Source organism: Megalopta genalis, chromosome 6 (genome assembly GCF_051020955.1).
Source record: "Megalopta genalis isolate 19385.01 chromosome 6, iyMegGena1_principal, whole genome shotgun sequence".
In the NCBI taxonomy this organism is placed as follows: domain Eukaryota; kingdom Metazoa; phylum Arthropoda; class Insecta; order Hymenoptera; family Halictidae; genus Megalopta; species Megalopta genalis.
This window is the reverse complement of record NC_135018.1, coordinates 14,332,190-14,349,192: the sequence shown is the minus strand read 5'-3', so window position 1 is coordinate 14,349,192 and position 17,003 is coordinate 14,332,190. Positions and strand designations below refer to the sequence as shown.

At 40.5% G+C, this 17,003-nt stretch overlaps 1 protein-coding gene and 1 long non-coding RNA gene across 3 annotated transcripts in view; both read right to left on the bottom strand.

The window, feature by feature from the left end:
* Positions 1 to 3,837, bottom strand: part of atl (atlastin GTPase) — a 32,205-nt gene extending 28,368 nt beyond the window's left edge. The window contains exon 1 of one of the 2 annotated variants that reach the window (XM_076522571.1): positions 3,678 to 3,837. In XM_076522571.1, the coding sequence (XP_076378686.1) occupies positions 3,678 to 3,732 (55 nt within the window). In that variant the 5' untranslated portion in view covers positions 3,733 to 3,837. The remainder of the gene's footprint in view (positions 1 to 3,677) is intronic. The other variant, XM_076522572.1, reaches the window with a different exon arrangement.
* On the bottom strand, positions 244 to 3,671 carry LOC143259585 (uncharacterized). The gene is made up of 2 exons (XR_013033595.1): positions 2,784 to 3,671; positions 244 to 2,670 (listed from the first exon to the last, which is right to left on the bottom strand). It is a non-coding gene; the product is annotated as an uncharacterized LOC143259585 (long non-coding RNA).
* Positions 3,838 to 17,003: the final 13,166 nt, after the last annotated feature.

Sequence of the window (17,003 nt, the reverse complement as noted above, 5' to 3'; positions counted from 1 at the left end):
AGATAATTTTTTATTTACGCACGCATGTTGCTCTATAACGACACTGATCATGTCCGAATCATATATTTTGTACGCCATTTCATTTTACCTATTTCTTCAGTTTTCATTACATAAAAAAGCTACGTTGCTTAGCAAATCATTTCACAACAGAAGGAAACGACAGATAGTTTTAGTCCAGTCACTTAGGTGGTTAATAATACAATTTCATTAGGACCCGCAGAATTAAAAATGATTAAAGAGTAGTAATCATTCTGTTACACTTTAATCTTCCTTTTTCGATTTAGCTGAACAAATTATGTACTCTAGTTCTGGGAGGATATTTTGGTATGCTAGTTTGGTATCAAAGTGTCGATAGGACTCTATCGACAGAAAGAAAGAAGTTCGAAGATCTTCCGAACAATAATCCGGAATGAAATTGGAGAAGATGACTCACTGGAAATCTGGATAAACATTTACTTTAGTGTCTTTGCCTTAAATCTGTTTACTTTCTCCGACGGTTTAAAAGAAACCCTTTATTGCATCGCTAAAATAAGAATTATTCGAGTAGCTCGAAAAGATAAATTAATTGCTTGGTCAGAGTTAGGGCCAAGCTAGCAGCGTGCTCGATTGAGAGTGCCGGCCGGCCGGCCTGGCACGTTGCGAGCACAGCACGCACAGTGTAAACACTCCAATGTAAAACAAATGTAAGAATGATACGGCCTTGGTCAGTCATGGAGCCACGGCCCGAGTCTGACACGTAGATGTATTATATCGACCCTTATTGTGTTTTGAAACACAAGACGAGCGACGATATCTTGCAGATGCAACACGCACGCGTCCACGGTACACGTACAGGCCGAGTCAATGGCGGTAAACAGATTTAAAACAAAACCACTGAAATACGAAATATTTTCCGAAAACTGTTCTACATTGAAGCATTATTGAGCAATCATCGGAAGGATAGTTCTAAACGGTCTGATGCGCGAAACAGCGCGTAAAATGCGCATGCACGCGACAATACTGATAATACGAAGTCGACCGAGAAGACAAAAACTTGCTTAGAACTAGAACCGAGACGAGCGTAAACCTTCGCGCGATCGATAGCAGATTTGACTTCAACAATCCGCTTACATAAGGTGCGGTAAGTATCGTTTTAGTCCGCATAGGATGATTATGCCATGCGGAGAGCCGACGAATTAATCATTCATACGGCAAACGTTTGAAAATTTATTGCTGATTATTATTTCCCGTTGGCGGAAAGGAGTGATGCGAACTATCGGATAAACGAGGCGACTCGTTTCCATTGCGCTCGTTGCACGTAAACCTATGGATACTATTCAATGAAACACGCGCTGCATCGAATTGAATAGGTATGCCAATATGCGGGTCTCATTTCCAATCCCAAATATCACGCTCGGTGCTCTCTGTATAGCGGACCGTACGGAATCGCTTTGAAACCGGTGTGCCTGGCTTTCCCACCTGTTTCATTGTCGGCGGTTTTCATTTAACGCGGAACAATGTTATAACTTCGCGGAGCAAGGTACCGCGCTGCCTTTGCCGATTCATTGTCTTACGTGCCCGATAAAAACTGAACGGTGCATAACAATTTGCCGTACACGCTGGGTCGCCCTCAAAGTCCCCCCGTGCCGTTAAGCCACTTATTTTGGTAACATCGTACCGGCCGAATTCAATTTTCAAATCAAACGAGCTGGTTTTCTATAGAATCGTGTTCTACGAAATATACGGACAACAGTGTGGGTACTTTTTGCCCGACGCCATTGTGAACATACCATCGATTACTAATGTGCTGGTTACAACCGAAATGGGAAAACTTTGTATAGAAGACGTACACAAGCGATTCACGAAAGTGTTCGAACACCGTTTAAAATGGTATAACTTGTTAAAAATCGAACCAAAGGAATTGTATTTTTTGAAGATGTTATAAGGTTTAGTAGGTAATGTTTACAAAATTTTATTTAAAGCTTGCAATTGCTTGGGGTGGTAAAAGAAAAACCCACGTTTTTTTAACAGCTTCATCTGAGCCTGGAACGAAAATTTCATAGAAATCATCACAAAACAATTGAAAATTGCTACTTTTTCAATGCCTGTAGCTTAACTGCGTGTTTGAACATCAGATAAAAATGTTAAGAAACTTTATATTTTTATTGAATTTTATAAAAGTTATTTCACTTTAGAAGGAGTTCAAACACTTTCGTCAGACACTGTTGACTAGGATGAAGTGTAATATAGGACCTAGGATATTAGCTGTTAGTTTTTTTGTTACTAAACAGTTGAATGATGCCAACTGTTTCATCATTAATAGATTGTTGTGTTTTATGAATTGATGCTGTATCCAAATTGTAGAAATACAAGACGCTGTATGAATTGATTTTATTTCAGTGTTAGAACAAGCAGTTTTGCTGTCGATAAAACACAATATTTTTTAAAAATCAGGCATGCAAATTATTTAGGATAGAAGTACTAAGTTTTCCAGTTTTCGTTAGTGTTTCTATGCTTCTTCAATGAATCTGCGATATTTGTATGCATAGACGTGCCAATATAGACACTTTCTCTCGCCCAAGCAATTGTGGCCCACGTATTTCCTGGTCTATTGTGATTAAGAACCTCAATTACAATGCACCTGTTGCAACAGCGATTCCGCCAATCTTCTTTCCTTTATCTTTTTAGCATCTAGGCGAACAGATATTAATCAATAACTAATACGTTCACAGTGTTACAAAATGTCGCATGAAATAGTTTTGATCGTTCAGATAATCTAAATATATTCTTGAAGATACGTTTACCTAAAATTTCCTTTACGGTTTACTACAGAACAAATGCACTGTTTAAAGTGCGATAGTGGTTTAGAAGACGTACACGGTTGCACGAACATCATCTATACTCAACAGTCATATACACAGGAATAATGATCAATCTTGCCGAGTAATAAGCAGCAAGGACGAATACGTCGCTGTTCGACGAAATTCAAATTTCCCTCGTTTTTTCCCGGCGGAGTTCGACGGTTGGTCGCGCGCGGCAGCACCTACGTGCCATGCTTCGAAGCTACGTCATCCTCCTTTGACAGAATATCGTGTTACTACACATAATTACGAATGCACAACGGCTTATTATGCTATTTATAGTTAGCCATGTCAATGAGACAAGAAATTTAAAAAATCGCACGTCACTGACAAAGATTGTTTACGATATCATTATAACCTCAACCACCGCAAACGTTACATGGCACTTTCATTAATCTTTGCACTTCTACGGTGCATACGTAATTCCCCGGAGACGAATAGAAAAATAATAACATTCGTCTGGAACTGGTACACGGTCTGAGTCACAACGTTCAAGACACGGGATTCTCAACGGTGTCGTCGAAGATAAACCTGGCAGCATTCCCTCGCAAAACTATATTTTCGTTGGAACTCCTGGCGGGTCACCACGTGGTTAGAATAAAGCCATGCCAACAAGGAACGTGAATCTAGCTCGATGCACAGTCGAATATCCTCTAAAACTGTCGACAAAACGTCAAAAAAGTACAATGCATAACGGTATGGGGGTTACAGCTGGCAGTTCGAGGCCATAACACGTTCCCGCGACTACCGCACGAACTTTTTCGATATCATTGTTGTCCCTTGCACTTTCCCCGCTTCTACCGCCGTGTTATATTAAATATTGTTAACAGCACTTACCCACATACAAGCTCCCGTAGTCACCACTATGTTTACGATTTTCACTGTCCGCCATATTGGGATACGAATGACGCCACTTCCGTAACTGCGTGCAACTGTTTCACTACGTAGGTTAAAACGAACGCTCGTCGCCGAGTCGACTCTTACCAGCGACAATCACGCGATATGCTCGACGGCGAAACGTTAATTGAATGGAAATGCAACGAATAATGCCGTGGAAAGTGAGTCCGTTACCGTGGGAAGCGGCGCCAATAAATTCTCACAGTCGAACTCTTTCCCTTTCCCTCTCGTCCACGCGGATACAGGTAGCTGTGGTTTTGAATTTCGATATTGATAATCGATTAGATTAGATTCAAATCTGAGACGGAAACACTTTTTCTCAGGGAGCATAATAAGCGCGATCGCGAATTAAATTTAACACGGTGAAATCTCGACTCCGCCGATCACAACTTTCACTAACTACGGTATAATTACGATCGGTCGGTCGCGGTGTTGTCGACGTTTTCAATAAGAAAATACGACGATCGTCTGCGACGGTAAAAAAAAAAACAAGAGACTGCCTTCGCGCGCTGCGGAGGCAAATAATCGTTGAAGTTCATAGACACGCGGGAGCGAGGTTTACGTTATTAATGCAGCCTCGGCTCGATGCAATAAACCATCAGGATTCCATTCGGACGAGGGGTCCGCCGGTAGGATAATGAATTCGAAACGAGTTTCGTCTCTCGGTACGAAGAGAAAAGGACCGTTCGGCTTCTCACTCGCGAGTATCGAGGGCGCGCAACCGTCCTATAACCGTCCATCTGATTCGCGGTTTCGGCGGAGCGCGGCACTACTTTCGCCGGCGGATGTGATTTGATCCCGGCGGTTGCAGATTCCCTATGGTGGAATGTGGATGCTGTGCGCGGTGGTTTGTTTCGTACGCGAATTAAAGGGTCCGTTTCGCCTCGAATGGCGACCGAATGCCTCGACCCGTTGCCCGGCTCGTCCTTGGCAGCCGACGGCCGTGTTTGGTAGAACAATGCGGCCTGACAGGATCCACGGACGAATTGACAATTACGCGCGAATCAGCGTCCAGTGCTCGAGGACTGGCTAGTAAACAAATGTCAGAACGGCGGACGCGAGAGCGAGGGAGAGAGACAGAGGGGCTCGGAGGGAAACGAAACGCTATTGTGCCGTTCCGTCGCGGACCAGTGGCGTAACGTTGCTGCGTTTCGACGTCGGCCCGTTGATGCACCCTCGATACGTGGGAAACGTCAAAAGTACACGTGCTTTTTTCGGTCGACGCACACGCGCGCAATTACATGTCCGTGCGTTTCCCCGCCGTGACGTTAGGTGTCACGAGCTTGTGTTTGCCCGGTGCAGTGTGTGACATCAGCTGTGCGCCAGCCGCATATTCCATTTACCGCACGCGTTTTTTTTCGGCGACCGTTCTTCCGGCTGCCGCCGCCGAATTCGTCGACTTCGCGTGGTCAACAATCGACAACAAGCGCAACCCGAGTGCGTGGGCTCTCTCGTTGTTTGCGATCGCTGCGTGCCGGCCGAGTTGACCGCGAGTGGAACTGTTCTATTCCAGGCCCTTTAAACCAGAGCAGCTGAAGGGCAACTACTTTCACGCACGACACCGACACAATCGCGCTCCCTTCCGGGCCCGACCGCCGCTGCGGCATTTAAATCTTTCGTCAGGCCTCGGTCCCATTCGCGAGACTTCGCTCCGTTTAAAAATCCTTCGCGTGTCATTGGCTCGATTTTCGTCTGTGCGCGGGACTAACCACCGATCACCGCCGTGTGTCCTCCTGCGTCCGTCGACTTCGACCGTTGCCACGAAACCGCGAGATTCGAAAATCCACGCCGCCACGTCCCGTCAACTTTTCGACCGGCATCGTCGCGCTGCCGCGTCGCGGAATCGTGTAATCGTCGATTATTGAACTTGCCTGGCTCGGAATGTGGGATTTGGTCGCGGTTTCCAACGAGACGTGCTTAATCTGGTAAGTGATCGACATTTTCTTCGCTTTTCAATGCCACGGTTTTTTGCCGATTGTCCGCGGTTTCTTGCTATGTCAAAAGAGCCGCGCAAAAAGGAACATTTCATGAGCCGTTTTGATCGCTGGTGCGACATTAACATGTCGCGGCGGGAAATGTTGACAGTATTTCGAAATATGTGGCGTGCTACTAAATGGCGTGCCGTGATACTGTAATTATATGTATTGATCACGCTATTATGTTGTTTAATTTATTCGCTCTTCGTGTCAACTACTTGTCATGAGTTGTTTTTTGGTAGTTTTTGGCTTGAATATTCGAACTGGACCAAAAGAATTCGCTTCTGATATTTAACACCAAATCTACCGAACACTAAACACAACCAACGTATGATTTTCTTTTATAAAAATGACAAGATTGTCTTTATTTGGATTTTTATAATTTATGCTTGAATTAAGAGATTTATTTAATCCTTTCATATAAAATAGCGTTTGTAGTCTCTGCAGGTTTAAAATCAATGCTGTACAGTGTTAAAATAATATTTAGATAAAATATATTTATAATATCCATTTACAAACACAACCAACGTATGATTTTCTTTTATAAAAATGACAAGATTGTCTTTATTTGGATTTTTATAATTTATGCTTGAATTAAGAGATTTATTTAATCCTTTCATATAAAATAGCGTTTGTAGTCTCTGCAGGTTTAAAATCAATGCTGTACAGTGTTAAAATAATATTTAGATAAAATGTATTTATAATATCCACTTTATTTATAATGTATGTAAATGTGGCCGTATTAACTGTGGAATCATTAGCGTTCATGTGTAAGTAATGTAAACATAATTAAGCGTACAGGTGTCCAATTTTAAAGTTAAACAAAACACTTAAATTGCACTTTCTTTCAACGTTTTCGTGGCCGGTGTCGCGTATCCGTGATTCCATTGGGCCAGTAGTTATCGACCGGAGTCACGTAAACGTGATTTCACCACTATTTTTAGAAAATGCTCTTGTGTACAAGTTTCAGTAAGATAACGTAAATAGTAATCGAAAATATATAAAGTAATTGTTATTTGGATGACGAGGACGATACAAGATAAAAATCTTGGCTCCTCTGGTATACAGCTACGGACACGTAACACTCTCTATCATGTTTGCTTGAGCAATCACGAAATTTGAGACGATTTAATTGTCACGTGACATGAGTTACATTCGCTAGCCCGCGCGAATAATAGTCGTGTCACGTCTCGGTGAAGGAACGAAGGACGTTTTATAATTGTCGGCTCGATTAATTAGATTCGTCTGCGCTCGTTATCGCACAGAATAAATTTGTAAAACAGCGTACACGTGTGCTCGTGAATGCATACGGGAAGATTACATACATATCGGGCCGTTCGACGTCGGAATATCGATCTTGATACACAAATAATTTGTACCGTGATCAAAAAGCCATTGATAATTTGCCCACGCCAGATAATCTACTTAGACAGATAAAAATCATTATCCGCATTAAGAATGTGCATACTTGCATATTAATCGTAGATGGTAATTTTACTACCTCGTGAACTGTAGCATTCACGCGTATAATGGTACACCATTATTACTACGTATTACAGTTCTGCTGTAAATTCAGCAGAATTTCAAAACTCATGATTTTGTGCATAGTATTGAACGTCGAGGAAAATATGATAACACACAAGATTAATAATTTTATTATTCACGCTAACTTCATCCTTAATCTTATTATTACTGAATCTTTATTAATAAAAGATATTTTGCAATTAAACATATCCTGGGAATGATATTAACTTTGATGTACATGTACGTACATCTTTCTTAAAATTTCACTTTCATTTGAATATCATTTAAGAAATAGATTTACAGTCGTGAACAAATACATGAAAGGCTAGTTTGCTAGAAAATACGTAACAAATTTTTTTGCGAAAATTGCAATTGTGTGGAATTGCAAACACAATAAGGAAATGACGTTTACTCTACTTTTTTATCCGATAAGGAGAATTTGGACAATGTCTATTATGTTACGAGATAAGAAATTGAAAAAGCATCATTTTTTTTACTGATATAATACATTTGTTACTGATGTCTAAACGAAAATTCTATTATTTCTAATCTAGATATATTATAAATATATATAGAATTTTCGTTTATATAATATAATATGATATTATTATATATATATATTATTATATGATATTATTATATAATGTGATATATTAGAAAGAATAGAAAATATAAATATGTAAATATGTTAGCTTGTTCATTTCTTTTTAAATATACAGCTAAAGTAGGCCATACACAGTGCCGTGAATAATTATAAACTCAAAGTAACATTTACATTTTTGCTGATATTTAAAAGAAACTCAACAAACCATATTTACATATTTCTATTTTTTATTATTTCTGATATAAAAATATACATATACGATGTTTTGCCAAATTCTTGTTTAAATATCATTAGCAATGTAAAAGTTACTTGGACTCTGTAATCTTTCACATCATATTTGCCCACGACTGTGTACCCTGAGATCTGAAAAATGAAGATCCCAAAGAACACACTTTCTACGAATTTGATGCGACGACTTTCCATTTGCAACGGCTCGAGCGATGAAGAAAATTAACAATGGGTGTGCGTAAAAATATCTGTGTCCGTAGAACGACTTTTACACCGCAGTAAAGCCTGAGCCGCAATTATTGAATTTGTAAGAACGATAAAACGTGGGCCGTGTAGTGTTGTTTGGATCGGTGTAGCAATTTGATGCTCGTGCGGAGAAAATTTATCTGAAATGACCGCAGAGCGACTTTTCGCGGAGCCAGAGCCGGCCGGGGAGACAGGAATATCAGCGCGCTTGAAATCAGCAGCCGGTAATTATCCCGGCGCTTAATTACTCTCCCACGTTTTTCGGTGCGGCAGGGCATTTTCTTCTTGTCCGGCAGACCCATGGGGAAGGAATTCTCGCGGTGTCTCGTTTTTCACCGGTTCGGTCCTTTCACTTACGGACTCATCAATCTCTTGCCGGGTTTTCCGACGTGTCGGCGTTACCTATGGGAGCTCGTATGCAGCCAGGAACCCTCATCACTAACCGTTCCCCTCGTTCCCTTCTTCTTCCTCCCAGTGCTTTTTGGTTCTGTTACGTAACTTTTCATTATTATTGCTCGCGCAAGCTTGGCCGGTGGATCGTGGTTTAGCTCGCTCGCAATTGCCGCAAATTTTCGAAGAATCGATTTCATCAAACCAATTAGTGACGCGGTTAGATCGCATCAATTATAATTAGCCTGGAACAGTTTGACTCCAGTTCATTAGAAATACGATAAAAACTTAATACATCGTCAAAACCTCAGAAAAAGGAAAGTTTCTATGCGATCTTTTGTAATTTACTGATGCAATCTTCTTGTGTGTGAAATAATTTAATTATTGTGTGTGTATAATTATTGCTTTGACTCAAATGATTTTAATTACAAGTAACAGTTATATGTGACTGAAGTTCTCTTTGTCCACAATCATTGGTAATGACGGAAGTTCGTTTGAATTAGTCGTAATTACGTTTATGTGAAAAGTCAATAGCTGAAACGTAAAATTGTGAAGGCATAAAAACAACATAATAATACTGTTACACTATTTGCAGCTTATTCAAATTGTTAGAGAAAACGATTTATTTTTATGTAATTTCTGTTTCGTACAATCGTCTTCGTTTTTGTTATAAGCGCATAAAATTCGCAGTGTAGTTATGAATATAACTGAAATAAATACCTGTTATATATAAAAATTATTCTAAGCGACCGAAACAGAATGTCCGACATCAATAATGATTATTGGTAACGGACGAAATTTTCGATTATTGTAATTGTTATACGTAACAGAGAACTTGAAATCTTTCAATCGTGTGGTTTCGTGAACAATTTCTTCTACATTTCGCAATTAATGACTTCAACTTGCATCACAAAAAATCGATTTTGCGATTGATTCTTTCCACGAAAATTATATTTTCAAATAATTATTATCTTGGGTCTTTGCAGCAATGATTACAGCGATGAGAGAAATGCAACTATATTTAACTTCTTCGCATCGATTTAACAAATCGTATTCCTTAAATCGTATGCGAATATGAACATTATTCATGTTTACGTACGTTCTCCGAAATCTGTGTGCTACTGCATTGAACAAAAAGTAACGTTTAATGTTCGATCAGCGTCACTGCGATAGAGAAAACAAAAGAGATTTTTGCTCTCTGTCCATGTTTGATTTCTTTCCATCTTAAGCTCTTGATACGTGTGCATTCGTAATCTATATCGTTTCGATGGCGCATCAGGTGCAACGTTTAAAGTCTGCATTTTCTTCAATCTCTCGTCTGAAGGAAAGTGGCGCGATTAGACGTGAAGCATTTATGCACGAAGCATCCTTGACGTCATTCACCGAAGTAATGCCTTTTAAAGGATACTCAGCTACGATAAAATCTCTCGCGTTCCTTAAATTAGGTAATTTTCATGTCGATGCGTAAATGGTTGGCGAAACGTGGATACGATAAGGTCTTATCGTTTCAGGCGCTTTCTACGCTTTTTCAAATGCACGCTCGCACAGTGCAGTCAAACGAACTGTTACTGCATGAAATTCTACTTCTTCCGCTAGCAATTCCTTTGCACATGAAAGTGCATGCAATTCGGATCTTGATTTTGCTCGTGAAACGAGCAGGTGAAAAACCCTTTAACCGGAGTGCCAATTATTGTCAGTTATTGTTTCAATAAATATTACATATTTTGGAATTAGTAAGTGCAAGTATATTCATGTTGGAACGTTGCAAACTTGACGAGTTAATAGTGGGTTACACGAATTTTTAGATAGTTACATCAACGTATATTAATGATGACTTGTTTCATGTCGCTTGGCCATCATAATTCGGTTAAGGGTTAAAACAGTGCGAAGATATAGAAGATGTATCATTTTGAATTTATGAAAAGAATAAGGAAGATTGTCTGTCTACCGTTCGTTGTAATTGAGGAGGCAAACTTTTGATTCTGCACGAAGATCTTCGATCTAATGACAAAGTTACCAGCGGCCAATTATCATGAACTGTACGCAGAATGATATTGTTACAAGCGGGAGCAGAGTTTCGCACCGACCGAGTTGTCCGGTTTCAAAATGTGTTTTAACCAGCATCCGACATTTATGCAGATTCGTTAGAGACTGGCCGGCAAAAAGGGAACAAAATGAATTTTCTTTGGCGGCGGTTTCTTGCAGCGGAACGGAATCGAGCGTTTTGGAAGGCTTCGCCGAAACTTCTCCGATGCGTGTCGCATTATGAATATTCAGATTGGCTATATTTAAATGCATAAACATCCGCGGCGGGAACGCCGCGGCTTTTTTTCGGAGGGATTACTCGGGCCAAATCGAATTTGCTGGTGGGCGAGTCGGGCGAAGGTTTTCAGGCTGTGTCCGCCTAGGCAAACGTATAGCGAGGCTGGAACACGGCCACGCGATTGTATCTGCCCGGGTCTGTTTATATTTGCGCGAACCTATGTAAATGTAAACGCAAATGTTTCGCAATTTCTGTCCGGCTATCGTTTCCTTCGGTTCGAATTTAATTACACCGGCCCGGCTCGGCCCGGCCCGGCCCGGCCCGTTACAAAACGTAAACTCGTATCGCGCCACAGCGATTCTGTTATCGCCGGAGACTGTGCCGTGCACGTGCAGTCGTATCTGCACCTGCACACGTCCGTGCACGCGCATACCTGCGCGCATATGCATGCCCGTGTGCAAGTGCATATACGCTTGTGCATGCGCGAGCAAACTTATGCTTTCCCTTTAGACACGAGAAATTACCGAAGCCAATAAAACGTCCGCGCGGCAACGAGCGAACATACGGACGTCGCGTTTATAACAAATCTTGCTTCATTTTTATTCATGCAGTCTCATTGCACGCTAAACCGACCCGCGCGACTCGTCTAACTCACGCGATATATTCAGCTTAAGTGATGATGTTTCGTAGACAAGAATCGATCGCGCCTAGAATTTTATGGTGTTCGATGCTGCGCGGAACTCTATTAAGGTGCTGATGAAAATTGTACAGTTCCAGCAACAAATTTTTATTAATTTTATCGCCCACTTCATAAGGTGTCGAGGAATATTACGGCTTCGTTCCGATCATTTCGTGTGCCCACTTATTCCCTGCAGAATAGTTATACGAACGTGTCTCGAGGATAGGATTCATTCTCGAGGAATCGTAAGACAGCAGAATAGGATTGCTCGACTTCTTGACTTGTAAGTCTTTATGTCGATCCGATCGTTAGACATTTCTCGGGTATAACACTATTTAATTCTCCATCGGATTGTTATGCAAGTATTCACTGTCATATATTTCATCGAAACAACTATAACGACAAGATATTTTGAAGTGACCACAAAATCTCTTCTGGTGAGAATATATTAGGTATGAGAAGTTCGTTTCATATTTTATCGAGTTCGTATCATTGAAATCGCATAATTCATATATTTCAAACGAACTGTCTGAACAGCCGAATACAATAACAACAACCTTACTAACTTTTGTTAGTGGACATGATCAGTTGTATTAAAAACCCAGCGTCGATATCATTTACGCTACACCAAATCTTGTTTATAAATATGTAGTTATATATACAATATCATCTACTTGGTAACAGCCAAGGCTGTTGCAAATCATTAAAAAAAAATTATAAATAAAATCGTCGCTTTGTTTTCTACCTGCGTTTACTCTGATTCTCTTTTACGTACATTAACACACATCTAGAATTTTACTTATCAGTGTTTCGAATACGTTAGTTTTTCTGTAGGCCTTAATAAAATATGTAAAAATTTGAATGAATTGTCAGAAGCTAGATAGACAAAGAAGAATATTCATCCATGGAAATAAATTCGATATTCTTTACGAGTGCGGAGAAACGACGCTGTACGCGAGTACGTTCTGCATTAAATACAGAGGTGTTCGCGACACAGAGAACATTTAACGAGTCCCCACCTCAATTACCACACACTGGTTTTATTTGATTCAAGCAGCCGGCAGTCGCGGAAATTTGATTTCCACGGAAGGACAACACGCACTTGGTTATATGTACGTCGACTATATCGCGGCGACCCGGTCAAACAATTTACATTTCAATTATACGGTCTTCGTCCGAGGGGAAATGCCGAAAATGTTTTTGCCCCGGCGATCATTTAAATCGACCTGTAACATATAGTAGACGCAGCAATTATCAACTGCGCGTTGTTAATTACAGCCATAGAGCACTGATAAAAGAAGAGAGATAGAGAAACAGAGAGATAGAGGCTGCGTCGCGTGAACGGGCTACTAATTACGATTTTCGATCTGTAGGAAGAGAATGTGATAAAAAGAAAACAGGTGGCCGTTAAAAGCTCCGAGCCACTGCAGAGGGATGGCGTGCGGTATGTGGCTAACCAATTTTACGAAACAAATTTTAATTGCAATTATACTTCCGCGCTATCATCGGTGGAGCGTGAATCCCCTCTTTCTCTCTATCTCTTTCTCGATCGCGACGCGCTGTCCCCGCGAAAAGGTGCACGTTCGAGTGGTATCTGTTTGCAGGCAGAAGATGCATACTACGCGATAATTAACAACAGCCGAGTATTATTTATCGTCGCGCAGCGAGCGCGGGACGCACTCATCCGTACCGCATTCGAACCGATCAATCCGAAGCAAACGCCTTGTCAATTGTACGTATTGCGAGGCGATTTTCTGCTATGGTTAGATTGTATAAATAGAACGGATTATCGCGGAGAGGCTCGGTCAGTCTTTCCAGAACTGGCGAACTGTGAACAAATTCGAAACTTAGAAGTGCTGGCTCCCTGGCACGTGGCCCGAATCTATCGAGTATACTTGGTGGCACAATGTAACATTGTCGAAGCACGAAAGGTTGATTTAGATCTTTCGGAATAGGATCGGTCGTCTGACCTCTTTTCCGAATTCTGCCCGCGAGCTGGGCTTGTAGTCGCTGCGAATTAAATGGCACCGATGTCATCAGAGCTTTTGGAACCTGGATATCGTCTTATAAACCTTTCGCCTACAACTGTATTAAATACAATATATATATATATATATATATATAACAGTGCTGATCGCGAACAAATTTGAAGAGTCAAAGAGTCGAAGAGTCGAAGATTCAAAGAGTCGAAGATTCGAGCATTCAAAGATTCAAAGAAAGATTCAAAGATTCCAAAAATCAAAGATTCAAAGATTCAAAGATTTAAAGATTCAAAGATTCAAAGATTCGAAGATTCGAAGATTCAAAGATTCAAAGATTCAAAGATTCAAAGATTCAAAGATTCAAAGATTCAAAGATTCAAAGATTCAAAGATTCCAAGATTCCAAGATTCCAAGATTCCAAGATTCCAAGATTCAAAGATTCAAGACTTCAAAGATTCTCTACGCAGATAGATGATTGAGTTAAACCCGGTTGGACTGTGGAGAAGCATTGTGCAGATTTTTTATCGACCGTGTCCTATTACCGTGAAAAAGTGTACGATTCGCGTGAAAACACGAGCAGATCGGCACGGCATGGCAGCGCGGCGTGCTGATTACCGGCGATATTTCCGGCACGGTCGGTCGTTAATAACGTTTCTATTATTAATGAACGTACTCCGACGCGGCGTTAACGGCCGATACGCGGCAATACGTTATAAGCCCCGATAATGCGCAACGTGGGACGGTTGACGGGTAATTGTAAACTCGATCAAAAAGGCTTGTAGCTGCCAATGCGATTGTCGTTGGCCTGCTACACGTTTCCCACTGTTCCCTTATTCCTGCCGTGGCGTTGCCTCGGCCGCAGCCGATTATTCGCCGAGTTTTCGTGCTATTAAATAATCGAAAATTGGATTCGGAGCGTAGTCGGGCGCATCACGGTGCAGTTTTCCTCATTTGAAATTCAATGCTGCCTGTTCGAGGTTGTTCAAGTAGCTTGCACATACACTCGATATTTATTGCGCCTTTGGGGTATTTGTGGAATACGTATGAGGATATCGAGCGCACCGAAAGTGAGCGCATGTGTGGACAGACGTAAAAATTCGTTGAATAATTGCGGATCTTGTGGGAATCGGCAGTCTCCGTGCCTGGAGCTAATAATTCTCGGTAAGAAGGACTTCACTCGACGATTTAATGGTTCGAATGTTCATTTGTTCGGAGATTAGAAGATTCGCCGATTCGAACAGTCAAATACTTGAAGTGTTACAAATTTTAAAGGTGCGAGGACCTTAGTATATTCAATTTGACAGTTGGAATATTCGAATATCCAGAGACTTGACGGATCAACGAATCCAAATTTGAAAGATTCACAGATCCTTAATTGAGATGATTTAAAACGGTGTTGTGCATTAATCGAACAAAATTTTTAATTTGATTAAATTTTTAATTTGTTAAGAATTCTCTTTATCACGTTTGCTACTGTTTTAGATTTTTTAAGGCGGGAAAATACACTTGATAGAAATTTAATTATTAATTGCGATTACAGTAGCACTTGAATCGTTACTCGCCGATCAATTTAACCGAAATCTGATCTAAAAATTCAAGAATTCGTAGGCTCGGAGATTTAAAGATCTAAAGATTCAACCGATCAAGATTTCCGCGATTCAGATATGCTAGATTCGGATCATTTCAAAATTCAAGGCTTCGAAAATTTAATGATTTAAAGATTCAGAAATTCGGAGACCGTAAATTGAAAGGTTCAAATATTTACAAGTTCGAATATTCAAAGAGTTAATCGTTCAGAGGTTCAAATGACAAAAGATTTACAGATTGATGGATCCGGGGCTTTAAGGATTTAATGGTTTGAAAATTTCACGATTCGAAGATTCGATGTCGCCTGTGGAAACGTAACGAACGATTTCGACTGTCTCCGAAGTTGATTAAAATAGCAGCGGTTTTCCATCGATTAGTTCATTATAAACGTCGTCGATTGGCGCTATGCTCGTGCACGTGTCCGCGATATTTCAAGTATACTGGACCAGTTTAACGGGTGACCGTCATAAATCACAATAAAACGTTGCACTTCGTGCTATCGCTCTCGAATAGTAAATTTCTCAGGGGCGTAATAACAACGGGAAGTGGTCGCCTTGGGGTGCGATTAATGTCGTCCCCAGTAAAAAATGGCCAATACTTTCTTCTTTTTTTATGCATGAATATATCTCGACGCGATGAATATTTGTTCCGCGGCCAGGTATATACATGGGTTAACGGGGACTTTTGCGAATCGAGTAAAAAGAGCCGTGGACGTGGTAGAAATTCGACAAAACCGTTCTTAACGAAGACGGCGGATAGTGATGCGGCAATGAATATGCGATAATATATTTATATATAATTTGTTTATATTACATTTTTATCTATCGTGTCTACATATACATATACTTAACGTAACGACACTCAGTAATTCTTAATAAAAAAATGTTTCGAATAAAAATTGGTTCGAATGAGGATTTTTTTTATTCGACAAAAAAAAAACCAAACTTTTTTAACATAACTGTATATTGTTTATGTACATATCGATTCATCTTTTCGTTCCGTTTAAAAAAATATTAACGTACCGAGGTCGAATATTAATTAGTTTGAAAGTTATGATTTTTGTCCCGAACGCCCATAAGATCGCATTACTGTGCGGCGTCGCGGTAGCGAGATTTATAGGGCTTTCACACGGGACCCCGTGAGCCTTGAAAATTCTATTTATTTCGCGAATTCGGAGCGAAATGTGGGACGAACGCGCGATGAGATAAATTTACGATCCTTTTTAGGCATCAAATCTGGCGTGTCTGCGAAGTTTGGCTGCCAGCCAGCAGACTTGAGTGCCGCCAAATACACGTACAGGCCGCCTCACCAACACCAGGCCACGTGAGCACGGCATTATGAGATATTTAATTTGAGTTTCGCACCGTTATATATCCGCCGGTGTTGATGGAATGGCTTGTTCTCGAGATTCCCTTTTCTCGCTCCACTGTTGACCCGTGATTTACCATAATTCCTATTAAAAATCTCCTCGCGTTCCTTTCCCTCCATTTTCTTATCGAACGTACTATCTATCACAATCAATTCACAACCTTTCTATCTGAACAGAAACAGCGTTAATAACTGTTTCGTTAAAAATCCAACCCTGGCACGCTTCGGTTCTATCGCACATCTTGATAAAGGCTTGCGTAATTTAGAGTCGAGTTTGTTTTTAATGCAACTTTAGACACATGTTTTATTTATACTTTTTAACACATTTAAATCTTAGCACTAGTTTGATCAAAGGAGTTCATTCAACATTATTTTTCAAGCTTAATCACTTTTCTGCAATTGATTTTCTAACTTATCCT